The sequence below is a fragment of the Maylandia zebra genome, linkage group LG13 (genome assembly GCF_041146795.1).
Source record: "Maylandia zebra isolate NMK-2024a linkage group LG13, Mzebra_GT3a, whole genome shotgun sequence".
NCBI lineage: Eukaryota > Metazoa > Chordata > Actinopteri > Cichliformes > Cichlidae > Maylandia > Maylandia zebra.
In genome coordinates, this window is record NC_135179.1 from 10,807,042 (window position 1) to 10,825,295 (window position 18,254).

General features: G+C 39.9%; 1 protein-coding gene across 8 annotated transcripts in view; it reads right to left on the bottom strand.

The window, feature by feature from the left end:
- Positions 1 to 15,598, bottom strand: part of ccdc88ab (coiled-coil domain containing 88Ab) — a 63,848-nt gene extending 48,250 nt beyond the window's left edge. For all 8 annotated transcript variants that reach the window (XM_076891510.1, XM_076891507.1, XM_076891511.1 and 5 more), the window contains exons 1-3: positions 14,933 to 15,598; positions 14,736 to 14,836; positions 3,858 to 3,966 (exon numbers count right to left, since the gene is read on the bottom strand). In XM_076891510.1, the coding sequence (XP_076747625.1) occupies positions 3,858 to 3,966; positions 14,736 to 14,836; positions 14,933 to 14,995 (273 nt within the window). In that variant the 5' untranslated portion in view covers positions 14,996 to 15,598. The remainder of the gene's footprint in view (positions 1 to 3,857; positions 3,967 to 14,735; positions 14,837 to 14,932) is intronic.
- Positions 15,599 to 18,254: the final 2,656 nt, after the last annotated feature.

The window sequence follows — 18,254 nt, forward strand, 5'->3', positions numbered from 1 at the left end:
TCCCAGGTATGCAACTGCCTGCTATCAAAAAAGTTAATAACTGCATTTCTCTTGACACGAGGAGATTATTAAATTTGAACCCTTGCTGACTGACCAAATAAAGTCCTTCCCTCCTCCTTCCTCCCGGACATGTGCTGCTGTGCTGCTTATAAAGACGACAGCACAGTCACCGGGGCACGTCTGTTTAAAAAGCTTCTCTGAACTGCCTTGAGTTCTTGTTGCTGAATTACTCAGAGTTCCTCCAATGCTCCACTACACAGACTCAAAGATCAAGATCAATTTATTGAATCGTAGGAAGCAGCCAAGCATGCTGCATCCTCGTCCAAAGTGCTGAGTGCTGCAGTAAATATAAAGCTGCTAACACCATTAGCCTAAGACCTGAAAGGTACCATCTTCTTCCATGTGTCACTGGAAATGTGAAACCAGTAAGAGGAAATGGAAACCACAGAAAAGCCATTTATCAAAGTCATTTTCCTCCTCATTGCTCCAGAAGACTGTGGCCTAGTGCGCAAACTGTGCATGTGTGCAAATATAGTATGATCATATATATTTATACATGGATACATATTTTGCAGGATGGCTCTGAAACTCTGCTGAGGAGCATAATCAGAAAATATGGTATACGTATGAACTGCTTTTCAATTTCTGAACAGCGCTGCAGGGGAAGAAAAGCCTAGCATGCTCAACAAGTATGACTGTTTAATCTTTAACCCACTGATTAATTTAACATCCAACGTGCTTCCCCACAGAAAGAACACATGCACACACAAACCGTTTCCCTATTATTAGAGATTGAAACAAAAAAAAGTGCTTTTCATTTTCATCTAAACAAATATAGAATTAATCTCATTCAGACTCACTATTTTTTATTAAATACAATACACACAGCCTCATAGACACTTTAGTTTTATTTCTTTTAAGCTGCTAATGAACTAAATATGAACTTCATTTAAAAAAAAAAAAAAAAAAAAATTCAAGATAACATATGTCCAAAACCACACAAATCAAAATGATTAAAATGCTCACTTAAATTACATCCTACACATAACCCTTCCGTTGTCAGTTAAATCCCTAATAGGTCATCATAGGGGCAGTCAGACACACAACAAGGACAGCAGGGAACTTTGAGGGATTTAAGCCTGTAGGTGGTCTCCGAGAGTCTGAGGCTGCAGACACAAGTGGCTGAACAATGGCGTGACTAGGAGGTCAAAAGAACAACACCCATACAAACAGGGATGATTAATCAAACGCCATGGCCCTACAAGAGTTGCATTGTTGCCTTACAACGTTCACGTAAAGCTAACAACCACACAGATTACACAGTACTATATACACCCAAAACAACACCCGTTTACTTACATTAGCAAGGTCTTGAACTGAATTTGTCTCATATTAGTGCAACAAATTATCCCTCACAAGTAGGCAGGGTCAGTACTTAAATCTTAAATCACAAAAAGCTAAATTTTTCAGAAAAGGATGTTTTTTAATTAATATAAATAAGCAGGAAGCACATGCTGCATCCTGTGCTGAACACCTTGGAAAAATGACAAACCTTACTACAAATGCAACGTAAAGTAAATCAGATATCTGTATATTGTGCATGCACTCAACTAAATACATATATTTTTAATCTACCTCCCGGAAGATGGGGGCATTATTGAAGCCTAAATCCAGGATGTTAAAAAACAGGATAGATTGGGTCACTTCCAGTTAATGTCATTAACACTTCCTGTCATCTCATCATTCATTTACTCTGCTAGTCATTAATCAACCTCAGAGGAAACTGGCACACATTGATTCTATGGCACATAATTTGGCAAGTCCTTTTAAAGATGCCCACTGGAGCTTTTGTGGCCTTATAATGTAAAAGTCTGCACAACAGACTTTGCAACAGAAATTAGAAATGGCAGTTTTAATGACTAATTCTTACACAAGCCCAGCACACTCACAACCCATGAGGATACAAGTCAATCCTAAACCTGTAGTGTGGGAATTTGTGTCTATCAGGTTGACTGCTTGGCTAGATCGGCATTCCTAAACTCATTGCACTGTTGCAACAGCATGTTTGCGCACACAACTCCTGATTACCATAAACACAGTTCCAGCAACAATGTGAATCATATTCTCTGCGAATCTGTCAACCTTGCAGGTTTCACAACACACATGCATAACCGTTATAAACAATACGGAGCAGACACTGAGGAATGCTGTGGGACAGCACGCTAAACTACACAACCGTAACAGCAACCTACCATGGGGCAACTTATGCATTTGAGGTTGGGCAATAAATCAACCTGTATTACAAAACTGTTTTCCAAAGATTACAAAAAACAAAGCACCTTTAAAAACATCTTGCCACAGGAACGCTGGGTGACACTGGTAGTTTCACAGAAATGCTGATTAATGTGTTCTGTCCTTTTAGATACATGAATTTATCTCAAGTTAAAGAACATCCACTTTAAAAAACAAAAAACAAAAAAACCCCACTGAAATCAAGTAACCCTACCTCATCTTAACACCTTGAATTTAAACTGCATGATACATAAAAATACATGACTGTCATGCTCACCAGTATTTCTTGGAAACACCGGGTGTCTCAACATATGTTAAAGAATATCAAAAAGTGTTCAGACCATTTTGTGTCGTGCATTAATTCAGCTGAAAATATCATTCTATGCCAACTAAACTTTATATTATATGTGAGATACAGAGCACTGATAAGCAGAGAAAAAATGTACACTCTACCACAGAGATAGGGGAGGATTACAGATTCAAATATCTGGCATCCGCACTTGGAAGTGGGCTGCAAACCAAAGTTGTTCGACACAAATCAACCATGTGTTGTCCCACATATGCAAGCAGTCAAGAGATTATCCAGGTTGAGTATGCACAAATATATCAAATATATCACAGCATTAGTGGGATTTACTGCTTGTGACCAGTTCACCACACATGTTTTCAGTTTTGTCATATGGAAGTTAGCACAGGGTCAACACTGCAATGAAATGTATTTGACGAGCAGCAGACAGTAACTCAGCAGTATACTATACTGTTGCAGTATTTGATAAAGTATTTACTAAGTGTGAGCCTTTATTTACTGATATGATCAACTGCAAAGACTGTAGATTCACAAGTAATGATTAACCATGAACGGAAACTGAAACGTATATAGACCTGATAACATGCTAAGCAGTAATCTACTTCAGTATGCGTAACTTGGTCTACTTATATCAACTTCAAACCTCTGACCAAAGTTTATAAGAGTATCTTTTAGGCAGTAAGTTAGATTTCCTCATTTTTCTAGGACATTTACACAGAATGAATCAATATCAGGACAACTGCCTTATTTTTCTCACTGTCGGATGAAACTCTCTAAAATTAAGAAAATTGTTCAAGACGGAAATGGTACATAAGCAGATTTAAGTTAAAAATATATAGCAGACACTATAGACGAGTAACCACATCACTGTTTTACATTCCTGACGTCTCTTTAAATTTACTGGGCTACTTTTGACATCTGGATGGAGGCTGATACCACATCACTCACATACACATCTGCAAATACATCTCCGTTTATACAGCCAACTCTTTATGTGGCATGAGCTTGTGTGTATGCTGAGCTAAACTTGACGAGTGTGTTAACTGATACATTTTTGGTGGTGAAAGGTGGTGAAAGCCAACTCCTGTTTTAGGCATAAAGGAACATGGGGTATGTATGAAGAGCTAAATTTAAGGGATTTTGACCCTTATCACTAAATCCACACATTTTTATGACATATCTGCAATAAATAGCGCCTAACAATCACTTCAGTGTGGCTACTTTTAACTTCTGATAAAGCAAAGTAGTAAAATCTTACCTGATAGTAGGATTTAATCTGCCTGATGAGAATAGAAAGGTTCTGGATGCGCAGTGTGGAGTCATTGTTCACTTTCTTGTTGGTGCGCTGCACTGTGGCTTTGGGATTTCTGTAGGAGAAATGGAATAAGGGTTATTCAACAATCCAAGTTTGTAGCAAAGATAAATATCAGGTGAAGATTTCTTTGTTTCTAAGAATTGCCATTGTATCATTGCTTTATGTAATAGAATGGCTCTGTATATAAGCCGTAGAGTGACAGTAGACCCTTGCTTAAATAAACAGAGTGCCATAACAATGTTAAAAGAAACCACAACCAACAAAACATTAGTGGCACCAAAGTTTCAGACAGTTTCTAGGGTCCAAATTAAAGTACTAAAGTTCAAAGCTCTTGAAGTATTTAAACATTTGGGTTACACCAACTGCGGGGGAAAATCACTGAGATGGGGCATAGTGGCTCTGTTGATGGGACGTGGAAAACCAGAGGGGGGGGGGGGGGGAGTGAAGCAAAATTAATTTTATAATCACTTTCAGGGAAAATGCACAAACAAGAGCTTCCTTTTGCTTACTACATGTTTTACTTCGATTTGGGGAATGTCAGAAAACATTTGATACCCACTAGGCTACACTGAGGCGTTGTATATCAGCAGTTCTGTGACATTTAACTGTGATCATTGCCTTCATGCTGCCTGCAGAGTCAAGAGGCTGTGTGCCCTCGGTGAGTGTTGCCTAAGGGATGTTAAACGGCGCATGCATCACAACTTATATTATCACAGGCGTCAACACGTTTTAAGGAGCCAAACATTCCACATCCACACAGAACCATTTCACATAGTAACTGATAGCAATCCAAACAATTTGCACATCTGTGAATGTTACCAAGCCTAATTACAAACATTCACCAATTAAGTCTACTGGTAAGATAATTAATCAGACAAATCCTTAGCAACTTGTATCCTCCCATCATTGGAAAGCCTGACATGCTGACCTGCTGTCAAGCTCAGAGTCTGCATCATTTATGGCTAATAATCTCCCAGGTTTTAACAATAAAGTTCTTTGATAGGATAAACGACACTGATTGGAGGGAGAGAAAAAAGAAGTTCAACCAGCTAGTTAGAGGTTAAAAAGATTGATACTATACAAGTCTTGTGTATTTAATGTGATATCTACTGATCCCCTGAGGGAAATTCCAGTTTCCTTGAGTCACAGAACTGAGGCGATGACAAAATGGCAGCCCTTGAGCAACTAGAGAGAAAGTCTTAATTTCACATTTGCTAATGCCAAATGCATCTATATATTGCTGTAACATTTGTCTCAAATACTTTTCATACAGTTTATTTGTTCTACATAATGAGTGTAGCTTTAGATGGGCAGCATTTCCTTCAGTAATCCCACTAAAAGTTCCACTAAAAGTCCACCCGATGAGTCAATGGTTTGCAGAAATCTTTACTTTTTTATTTATTTATTTATTTTATTACCCTTAACTTTAGTAATTGTTTTCTGTAAGACTTTATCAGTCTCTCACATTCTTGTGAAGGAATTTTGGCTCGTTCTTCTTCAAAGCATTACTTCAGTTTACTCAACTGAGGCCTGCAGGCTTTCTTTTATGCACAGCTCATTAGCCGGCATACTCAGGATCACTGTCCTGTTTTTCATGACCCAATTTGGGCCAACATTTAGTTTTGGGACACATGTCACATTTAACTCTAGAATACTTGGTAAACAGAGGGGTTCACGGTCAAGTCATTCACTGCAAGCTGGCCAGAGCCAGTGGATGCAAAACAAGGCCAAATCATCACCCCTCCACTACCGTGCTTCTGATATGCTGTTCTTGATTTTACCAAACATGGTACTGTGCATTACATCTGTCCAAAGGTCATTGTTCCACACATTGTGGTTTGTTGATGCAAACCTGAGCTGTGCTGCCATGTTTTTCTGTCAACCCTTCTTAATGAGTAATGCTTGTGGTGTCCGAGACATAGCTCTGGATTTTTAGCGGTTCCTCTGTGCATTGCACAGTCTGAACTTGGAGTGAATTTCTCAGACAATCTTCCATCCCTTAAAAGATTGTGGTATTGTGTTAACAACTTCACAACTTCAATGATGAATAGACAAATGAACTGCTAAATCATCTGCTTTATTAAAAGGTGTTCACACTTGCTAATGATCAGTTTATTAATTGCAATACATCAGTAGCACCTGGATGCTCCTTACTTTCTTAATTCATATTGAAACAGTAAGGGTGTATTTAGGAGCCTCGTGAAAACTTTTTTTGCATAAGACTAAGTAAAACAGAACCACATCCGCTAAGGCCAATAGATCTCTCTCACTCACACACACACACACACACACACACACACACACACACACACACCACTTTAAAGTGAAATGCAATTTAACACTCATGCTAATTTAATTTTAAACCGATAATTAACCAGCTACATTTTATACTAAACTTAACTCATTTTAACAAACTTGCCACACATTAATTTTGCTGTTCCTATAGATAAAAATAATGAAATAATTTACTTAACAATATTTGAGGCAACACATTTTGATGATCCATCAAAATGATGAACCATTTCACCATTCAGCTTCCATGTGTTATAGCTATATAAAGTAAAATACCTCCTATCCTCCATAAGGGAAACATATCCAAGTAATTAAGTCGTGGTATTTTCCTTACCATCATGCCTTACACCAACAATGCCAGAGAGCAGCTCTGATTATCGTGATATGCACTTTAAACCTCATTGTGTATGCTCCATGACCTATTTATGAGGGTCAACATGGCTGCCTTGCGCCTGAGAAGGATCCTGACTGCTTATAAATGTATGCATGCATGCATGTAGTGTGCAGCACATGTGTCGTCATGCATGTGTGTGCATGACTGCTTCTGAAACACCCAAGAATCGCAAAGGAATGTCTGTATCTGCACAGCTCATAATTTGATTACAAAGATATAATCAAGATTTATTTTTCCTGTTTAGAAGAAGACGCTGAATGTCAAGGGTTGTATTTATCTTCAGCAACATTCATTCATTGGTGACTGGTTAAATCCTTTTCTTGTTTTACCACCATTACATTCTCCTTGCACTGAGCACCATTAAATATACCTCTAATAGAAACAAAACAAAGCATACTTGCTTAATACACAGTAATATAAAGACTCCAGTTATCAATTTAGACCCATTTATGAATTTATTTAGAAGTCTTGGGTTTATATGAAAAGTCTCTCTCTCAAATGGCTGCAGTGTGGATGTGTTAATTCGGCTTTTCAACAGCCTCCACCCTGAAATACACTCTCTCTCTCTCTCTCTCTCACACACACACACACACACACACACACACACACACACACACGGCTCTTTTTAATACCGTGCTAAACGAAGTCACATGACCTTGCCATCTCTCCCCTCCACATGCACACACAGCCCCTTTCGAGGTCCATAGTAGGGGGTCTATTTAACCCATTAATTAAAAAGCACAGAGGAAGCTGTAATCCTATCAGTGCGAGGAGGGTAATGTGGTGAACGAGGTGTGTGAGAAATACTTGGAGAAGGGGAAAAGGAAGAGAAAAAAAAATGTTGTTACTATTCATGCATTCCATCATCATCATCACGCTCAGCTGACAACATGGCAGTCACCATCTCATGACAATAACATGCAATCCACTACTCATTTCTCCTGCACAATCTCTGATGTTACTAGTCTGGGACAGGCTGACACCCCTGTGGATCAGCGGGCGACTAAATACAGGGGCTTAACAGCAGTTAAAAAAAAAAGAAAAAAAAAAAAAGAAAAGAAAATCCAACTTATTGCCTCCCCCTCCCTGTTCCTGCTGATACAATAAACCTAAGACTTTAAATAGACAAACAGATTAAGGATGAACAGGCAAAGCCAGCTCAAGAGGCAGCAACACAGACAACTAGTCAGCAAGTCAGCCAGACGGCCAGTCAATAAGTCGGTTCATGGTTGCCGTCGATAGGCACTGCAGCCTTATGCAGAGCAGGCGGCCACTGGGCTTCCTCCTCTCATCTGCAAGCTTTGATTGGCTGGGTAGGTTAGAGAGTAGTGTTAGCCTATATATGACAGGCTACATTAGAGTCAACGTGGGCAGCCAGGCACATGCCCGTACACACACCAATACAGAAAGCAGCCTAAATGCGCGTACACACAAAGCCCAGGCCCCATTTGGCCACGTGCTGGAGATGGAGATTGTGAGCTGTACTGTCCAAACACAGCAGGAGGGGTGTGTTTGTGCCTCCATGTGAGAGAGAAGACAAACATACACAGGAGGCCGGTGAAAGAAATCTGGGGGATGAGCTCTTATTAGCAGCCGTGTTAAGGCTGACGGTTTGGTTCAGGATAATTTCAGGTCGGTGTAAAGAATTAAGGCTGTCTGACACGCCCTCGGTTTGTTTTTTCCACCACTCAGAAGCACAAAGAAACAGCAGAAGCCTTTAAGATGTCAAAATTTTAAACCAGTTGGTTCAAATACCACTGAGGGCATGCAACCAACCCAGTAACACAGATCTAGACCTTATATGGCTTGTAGAACTGTTAACTAACAGGCTGATAGAAAATGATACTCTTTTCTACCATTTATCCCGGCTACTTTCAGTGCGAGGGAGTATAAGTACTACTTTGAGACACTCCAAAATTACTGAGCTCCTCCCGAGTCCAAATACCCTTTGGAGGAAGCTCATATTTACCACTTGTATTTCTGTGATCTGAAGCCTCGACTTTCCTTGTCTGTGAGTAAACACGAATCCACCTGAATCTGAACGGCGTAAATTTTGTGCACACCCAGGTGCCTGCCTGTTTTTTGTCCGCAGGGAATTTACATTACAATGCACCGACGACGCATCCGCCCCAGGCAGCGCATTTCCAAGGAGGATAACAGGAATCATTGCATGCTTGTTGGGTCTCCAGCTGTCCACGTCCACAATGGAGCATAGTCAAGACTTCATTCTGTCGGACACTAATCCAATATTTGTGGACATGTAGGAATATCGGTCAAATATTAGGGAATTGATTAATGAATAGTAAATAAATAGGATACCTTCATTAAAACATCACACTTACTATGAAAGCAAAGAAAGTTATTAACAATGATCCATACTAACAAGTCAGCTATAAAATGAGGAAATCAGCACTTATCTTTTAGATTTTGGAGTGCATCATTACACTGACTGCACTTCCAAACAGAAGCTTTGAAGTACAGTAAGCACAGGCAGGAGGTAACACATACTCTTATAAATCCAATTAATCTCAAATTAGTGAGGAATCAGACGGTGATTCTAGAGCATCATATGTCACTGCACCATTAGGTTATTTTTAACTTGGGCTGCAATGCAGATTATATTACTTTACCCCATTAGAATACTGGGAGTGCAAGATGCTGGAACAAAGTAACATCCACCACTCTTTACAGATGTGGACTGCATCCTCTTCTCTCATTCTTCACCTTTTCTCACGGAAACTGTAGTGCTTAAACACACCGAGTTCTCATCGCCCCATTTCCTTGTCCTGGTTTTTCATGGAGTCGTTTCTTTTCCGTCTTTGTCTTTCTGTTACCACAGGGCCTCTTCCTGTCTTCCGTGTACCCACAAGGATTGTAGCTGAACTCATTCCTACCAATCTGGATTGGAGGTGCTGAGGAAAGTCCTTCCAAGGTTAGTCATCTATCTTGCAGTTTATCTGCATAATGAAGGACTAACTGCTCAAACTGGAAATGTGTAGGAGGTGAAGCACTGGTTCCTCAAGGCCTCAGAGCAAAGTAAGGTCTAGTGTTGCTACTTTCAGTCGACGATAGTGAAGGTGGAGTTCTGCCGCAGGACTACACACTATCTGTCAAAAAGTATAAAAAGTACTTTTTTGCAAACACACATTTGCAAAAGAGAAACTTTTAAATAAGATTAATTATTAATTCATTTGAGAAGGGTTCGCACCTTATTTAGACACATCCACTGTCAATATAGAGAATGAATCTTTCTAACATAAATCACACTTCAATCATTCTGCTATGGGTCACTCTTTGGAACAGAAATTGTTTTACCTGGTCGATGATTAATTTTACTTTGCTGTTAATTCTCAGTGTTAAGCTGCTGTTAATGAAACTCAACAATTCCTGCAGATGTTTCACCCCATAAGTCTTTCATTGAACAGAAGGGATTATATCCCTGAGCCGCTGAAGGGATAGAAATAAGTAACAGATGGAGGAAATGTTGAGTTTGCATTAATTGCAAATAGCAGCACCAGCAAATTAACAGCTACCTTTAATAAAAATCTGATATAAAGCTGCCAAAATGAACATTTGAAATGGTGGCAAATAGCATCAGTAGTGGAATTCAAAAGTTCAGTATTAAATTGTGATGGGCAGCAATTTATTCATAGTCATGCTAAATGCTATGCAGCAGCAAACTTAAATACTATACTTTAAGAGTCGGGTAATTGTAAGTCAAATGACTCTGCACTGCTAGAGTGAAAAACTCTGCGATTAAATTTCTACGATGATTCCTTTGGGGTTAAACGTCCTTGTTTCCGAGGTTTGGAGTGCCTCATATTAACACAGCCTTGTTAAAGTTTTGTCCTCCCAAGGTCACAGCTGCCGTTTCCTTCCTGATATGATACACATCCCCCTGCTCGCCGGGCACAGAGAGAATGACACAATGATGATTATGAGAGTTGAGATCCAAGGCGAACACTTTGATGTTGAAGGATGGAGCCCACACTCCAGCCAGGAGCAGGAGGGAAATCAAACAGTCTAACAACCCAGCAGCACATTTGTCTGCCTCCATTCTCCAATCCAGCAGGAATTTCAACTATGTCTGCTGTAACTAGCCCCAGAGAAAGCTAACAAAGGCTTCAACGTGCTGCTCAAAAGAAAACAGGAGAGAGAAATGAGAGTGAGAGGAGTGCTGAGGTGTGGACAGAAAAGGAAGTGGAGAGATGGAGATGCCAGCTGGAGGAAAGACGGGAGAAACAGACTAAGAGCATGTGGTGCAGGATCTGTAAGTGTTGGTAAATGATGAAGAGAGACAGCAGAAGAAAAAGAACATAAGATTTGACCCTATTGAAATATTTACCCCTCTGAGACCTATTGGTATTGCATGACTTGTAGTATTTTTTTCTTAGCTGTTCTAGTTTGCTAAAAAAAAAAAAAAAAAAAAACTAGAGAAGAGCAGAGGTGCAATAATACCTGGGTGTGATTCCTGAGTAAAAATTGTAAAGACAAATATGACAAAAAAACAAAAGACATGTATCAACATGCAACAGAGCTTTGTTTCAAGTAAAGTATTAGATTGGTGCACATATGACTTCACACAGTAAAACCCAGCCAATGCTGGAATTTACATCCATTTAAATTGTAATTTTAAGTTGATTATCTACGGCAGACCTCAATGGCTGTTACAACAGTACAAACAAAGTGTACTGAAATACACTGAGAAAAAAATATGCAGATGAAAATTCTGACAGCTGGTAGTTACGCTCAATTTTCTCACATTCTCTTTCCCATATGTGCACCCATTCAGACAGACTTACAGACATGCACTGATCTGTCTGAATAATAAACAGAAGTACTGACCACAGAACATGTGGAACCGCATTCTTTCCATTTCTCACATATGCTTTACTACTTTACACTTGTAGCTACTTCAGTAAAATTAGCAGCCAGTTTTTTGAACATCTTTTCTAGTTTAAAGTTGTTAGCATTGCAAAGTTAGCATTGCAAAGCTCACAGCTTTGCAATGCTAGAAAAGCACTGACATCCAACATGACAAATGTTGTGCACCCGATTTCCATCAACTGTCTGTCTCACTCAAATAAATCAGGTAACTGCAGCCTGTAAAAGGACGGACTGACCGGTTGACCGAACAGGCCAAGGAGCCAGCACGAGTCTACAGACTTTGCAAAAAAGCCAAGAATTCAAATGGACAGTTGTCACTCTGACAAAAATTTAATTGGCGCTTTCTTGCTGGGCGGGAAAACTAATTGGTTCGACAGCACTACGGAGGCGATGTAATTGGCTAGGTAATGTCAGTCACACGAGGGCAGGGGGAGGGGACACGGTGCCATCTGGGTGTCTGTCAGCAAACCGTTAGATAATCCTGGGGTCTCTCAGCTCTTTCTGTGCTCTCCCATGCTGTCCTCATGACAACTGCTGCCAGCCGGTCTGCCATGTCTCCTGCTTTGTGCTAGATAGAGACATGCGCACAGCAATACTAAAGCTTGCTCTACAACAGCTGATGTTGCCAATAAAATACCACAAAGGTGTGTAATTAGGCATGCATGTGAAGTGATCACACAATATTTATTAATGTTTTATTTTAACATAAAAGTATGCCGACTTCCATCCACTCATTTATGTAAGTTTTGTAGTTATATCATTGACTCTTCTAAATGCAGTGCTAACTGTGCTGAACGCTAGTGGGTGTTTTTTTGTTGCTGGTTTTTAATGTAAACAGCAGCTGGAGGGTAACACCAGTAGAGTACAGCTTTTTAGTGCAGCTGGATCAATTTCAAGCAAGGCAATAACACTCACTACAATATGTTTCAAGCTGTCACAACAGAGGAGAAAAGGAAAAAACTAAATGTGTGAGTAAGAGTGTTCTAGTGGGAGCCCTGTTAATTATCACCTACAGGTATTCGGAGAAGTTTCTAAGCTACTTTTAATGAGAGATGGAGCCGAAGGAAGTATAACCACACACCACGCATTGCTTTCAACCACATTTATGGTCTTAATACTGAATAAGCTCATGTTACATTTACAAAAGGATGACAATGAAAAAAAATGATATAGCAATTATTCAAAGGGCTCTGCAGCAGCTGCAAAGTTTACAACCATGAGGTGTAATATACAGTTGAGTTTATGATATTTCAGTTAGCTGAAGTTAATCCTGCAGTGCCTGTAAAGCAGGAGAGGCAGACAAAGAGCAGTCTCACCAACACTAAATCTGACCAATACTGTAGCCCTTTGAGTGGGAGGGTGGCTGAACAAGATGACTACCAACAGCTGCCTCAGTCCAAAACCAAATACACAGGGAAAAGAAAAAACAAAAAAAACACAGATACACAAACTCCCACACAGAGACAGAAGCCCTGCAGAAAAGCATGCAGACACACACAAACATAAACACACTGTGCGGGCTGTGACTGAATATTCCCAGTATCCTGTCAGGCGATCACTAAGGCAGTCACGGTTCATTTTAGCATAGAGCTCTCAACCATCCACAGGAAATTTCCTTCTGGCTCTTTCCATTTTACTGCACACTGAAATCCTACCAATTACATGGCCACAAACCTTTGTGTTAATATGTAGAACTGAGGAATTGCCATTGTGGCTCAGCAAACCAGGGATGTGAATTTGTCTTTTGTGTGTTAAATGCTTGCTCAATTTTTGCAAATCTTTCCTGTCATGTCAAAGTTGTTTGTTTTTTTTCATCTCTGGCTTTTTGGCAAATCATTTTCTGCCTTCCTTGGTCCTCTGACCCTTCCCTTCCCCCCATATCCTTCCTGTTTCTTTTTCCACCATAGTGTGTCCCATAAGGGGGAAAATGCACTAAAAATATAGCAGACTTGTTTGATGAAGCTATGTGTGGAAGAGGAAAGACGGCCTTGCCATTTGGAGAATACATCAGCATGTAGAAAAAGCCTGGAGGAGGAAAACAAGCATGGGAAAAAGAGCTGGAAGAGATAGTTGAAACCTCAAGATAGGCAGCTTAGAGTGATGGGCGAACAGCAAGAGGTCGAGGACATTATAAGAAGGCAGGACAGGAGGAAGAGGAAACCATCCAAAGAGAGGAAACCGTGTGGGGGGTTAATCAGCTCCTCATGCAATGCAGCCACACATTTATCCTTCTGAAACACTACACACTTGTTACTAACATAAATCTGTACACAAAACAATGGAAAGACAGATTAGAATATCCATACATTTCCCTGAGCTACTGATGTGGCAAGAAGTTGTCACATGAAAGTGCAACACATAATCTCTTGAGAGGTGAAAATCAATTCCAGTGGGAGCAGGCTGGGTTGAATGGTGCTTAGACAGGCAGGCGGGGGGATAAATGCTGACAGTGTGGAGTGTAGCATTAGCGGAAAATATGAAAAATTGTCCTGCTAGCAGGAAGTACCAGCCAGGAGCCAGACAAAGGAATGGAAAGCGGTGTTCTGCCATGTTTTATATATTTATGACTGGAAAGAGACAAACTGAACATGAAATTCCTTTGCCTTATCAAACATCCAACCTCTCTCACTATCAACAGAACTCCCAATACATAAGCAGTCTTTCCCTTTCAGCTGAATGTAAACCAAATGTTGGCCTGCTGCATTGCAGTGCAGTCAACATCCAGATTCTGTGCTGCTACCAGGGATTCCTCTTAGGGCTACTATTTCTAGTTTAATTTACAGCACAGCAGGAAACGTGAAGCTGCAGCTTCCAGGGGCGGGGTGTCTTCCAGTCGGCTGCAGATGACAGTGTAGGATGACTTAAAAGAAAACACGCACGCATCTTTGCAGCAAACATGCCTGCAGACAATCTGCGGAGCTCTAAAGAACCCCTGACAATAACTGTCTGCAAAGATTTCTGACAGTGCGACCCATCATTGACCCCAATACAAGGTCCCTTTGTGCTTAGCCTACATTCATTTTAAGCGCCGGACAGAGGCTGCAGTTGCTTAATTTGCTCATGAGGGGATGACCCCACGAAAAAACCCCAGGGTGAGTACCACTTTGACCTTCCTCCACACCCACAGACCCCGTTTACTGACCAAAAAGCATACATATAACCACACAGAATGGGTACGGTTTAACCATGTAACCCTTGTTAATGCAATGATGGGTAATATTTCTGGATGTGTGCCGCAAACTACTTACATCTCAAGCATTATCTCATTCAGGTAAATCCCATCCACTAATTCAATATATTCCGATAATTTGGTGCCATCGGTCACCGTCGAGTGTCCGACCGTCTTCACCTGAAAAGGGGACAATAGATAATCAATAAAAGAACAGCATGGGGTGATTAATTGGCGAGCTCAAGACACATCTGAATAGCTAATTAGGGAGCTTACCCAGCAGACCAGAGGTGTGAGCATGAACTGCTCCAGCAAAGGAGTGAACACCTCGTTTTCCATATTTTCCTGGCGCCGTTTATTTCAGCAGATATGGGTTTTTTCCCTTTTTAAATCGGAGAGAAACGCGTTTCTTTTGACACCGCTCATGTAGTTAATTCAATTAAATCGACGCTCATTGTGGCTACAGGCCACTGAAAGACGTCCGAGGTTCCTTTGGATAAGGGGTAAAAAAAATCGTTAATCCACAATTTTCTAGACACAAGCCAGCTGTTTCAGATGCCAACGACGGGGTTTCGGCTCCCTCACGGAGAAGGCAGGGATTCACATTTTCTGTTAAAGCGCTTTAAATAAAGATACTCTAATGTGTCGCCAGCCGGGCTCGCTGTCTATCTACAAATAAGATTAAGGAGACTCTGAGACCTGCGCCAGGTATGGTTTTATGCTGAGGAACTGGTAGATAGAGTCCAACGCTGAGGGGAGATATTCCTCCAACACCTCCTTTTAAATTAAATATCCAATACGAAGGGAAATCCAGATGTTCAAGGTCCGTGGTTTGAAACCATCGGGTTACTCCTCAAATTTATTCTAAGGTCATGTCTAGCCACTGATTCTGCTTCCCCTGTCTGCCTCTGTTCAAATGCTGCACACCACTGAGCGCAAGACTGGGGAGGAGGACACGTAGGACCGCCCCCCTCCCTGCCTCTCGCGTGCATCTCCCTCCGCCTCATCGCCTCTTTAGCCCAAGAAAAGTAGGGCACTGATCAAAGCATCTCTTTCAGCTCAGACTACTTCATGCTCTTAGTCATGTTTCGTAGAAAGCACTTAGTCATCTAGCGCAGTTAAACTGTCTTAAGATCATTTTAAGTATCAAAGAAGCAAATGTTGTTGTTTTTTATTGAGAACCAGTTTGTCTGCAGCTTCAGCGTTATAATTTCTAACATGCTGTGGCACATTTGGTTCCAGTTTGTGCTTAGTTAATCCACTGGCATGTATAAATGGTGGGGATCCAGGTATACTCTTTGTCTGCTTTTGCACCATGCAGTACATTAGTGACATGTAGGCTACTGACACCTGGTGGGTAACGTAAAGACTGGAGGTGTAGTATCTGTCAATCAAAGAAACTGTTCCATCAAATTTGCAACATATGATTCGTTTAAATTTAAAATAAGCTTTCTGCAGTCTGTTGTTTGTTTGGTTTAATAAAGGAGACTTGTGCTCATTTCCAGCTTTGTGTTTGTTTATTTATTTATTTAGCATTATTTAGGAAGTTCTTTTGAAATCAAATCTGTTTTGCAAGGGAGATTTGGCCAATGCAACTTTTAGACATATATCCCCAAAATACCACAAATACAACAAAAAATACAAGGTCTACATACATACAATTAATATGCAATAAACAAATAACATAAAACATTAGTGGCCTCTAAAAAAAATAATGAAATGTCTCCTTTTCTGCAATCCATATGATGATTTAAATTCACCAATAGCTATAGCCATGTTTAAGTTTAAGGTCTTCCTGTAAATTCCATGTCTAACAAAACACTGTTGTCCCCACATCTGTCAGAACTCTAGTCACATCAAAAAAGGCCAATCATAGCTAGTAACTATTGATATGGCAACAAAGAGGCGTCCAATAGTGTTAAATAATATCGCTTCATAGAGAAAGATAAACCAATATTGGTTTTTGTAAGTTATCAGAGACTTTGGATTTTTAATAAAATGTAGAGATTCACGGTACAATCTATCAAGATCTTCTTGCTACTCTTGGACTCTAGTCTATTATTATTTCAAAACAATCCCGATTAATCTTATACTGGGCCTTGGTACAGTCCCTCATTTCATCCAGCATCTGTATTTTAGTTCTCATCTTTAACGCAACATTCTTCTGATTGGCTATCCCTGATAAAAACACAGGCTCAATAGCAGGTGGATGGGTCTGTAATGACAATATTATCTAGACTCAGTGACATCATGCATACTCAAGAGTAGGAAAAAAAGTATGTGAAATGGAGCAAGTTAGAGCAGTCTGAAACTTGAGCTTTTGGCTCATTACTTCTACATATTCGTCTGATTCTGATATGCCTCTATCATTAGTTGAGCAGTCGCCATTGTAACATTACAAATTTAACAGAAATAGACAGGTCTGCTTTAAAGACCATAAAACTAAAAATATCCATAATGATACAGAATGAGGTTATGTCATTTTTATTGATAGTTGTGTTTTTAAAATGACTTACTGATGATGATTTACTAAATGCCAGAACAGCTATAAATGGCTAATTTTGAAGCTCTAAGATAACTTGTGACTCACACTATTCAGTAAAAGGTCAAATGATTACTCAAGGTCAGATTTTGACAGAAAAAGAATCTGCTGCTTAGATAATTAATGAATCATTCAAATAATTTTTAAAACAAGTTGTCACCAACATTTCTCTGTTTTATAGCAGTGGAAACTGAATTTCTGAGTGGGCCGGACAGAACATGGACACTGATTGTATTAGGTTGGTTTGGGAAGACTGTGAGTAACTAATCAATAAATTCACTGTTGGCAACAAATAGTACAATGACTAATGTGTTTGACTAAATGTGACTTGGTTAGTTTGCTGAATGAAGCCAGCAGTTTTAAGCACACAATAATTTTTTTATTTTGCAAGGTGATGACTTAGAGATAAGTCCACTATAGAGGTTGAAGACACCTAATCAACAAATGATGAATGGCTTTGATGATGTGCAGAGGGAGCAAAGGCAATGTGGCCAAATAGCCAATCAAAACACAATCACTGGTTTGAGAACCAGAGACCTGAATCACCTCCAAGAAACAGGTTTAAGAATGAATGAATAGCTTACTGTACATATAGTCCCCTAAAACCTTCACTCAGCACATTTCACCAGCTGTTTTGAATAAGCAGAAGTTATAATTTGCATTTAGATTAACGGTCACTGTTGTTGGTGCTTTAGCTTGGGACTATACAGTATGTGTTCATGACAGGACCGGCTGTCTCTCGTTTCCTGCAAAACATGTTTAGCTGAAGCGATGTAAGTTGTTTAAAGCACAATATTCAGCTGGATAATCCAATGTAAACAAAACAAAAAAGGACTCTATTTATCTTTTACATGGAAGTCTGCATCTTTATGTGGGCATCAGCCATTTAAATGACGCTCTGCTGCTAACAGATGGGCTATGTCTAGCGTACAACAAAATGCTCATTAGATATAAGCAGAAACTGGTAAAAGTCTGACATGTTTCAACATGTAATGTCTGATTGTGTCTTTGCTTATATTTGAACTGCAAAAGTTCCTTTTGGAGGCTTGAAATAAA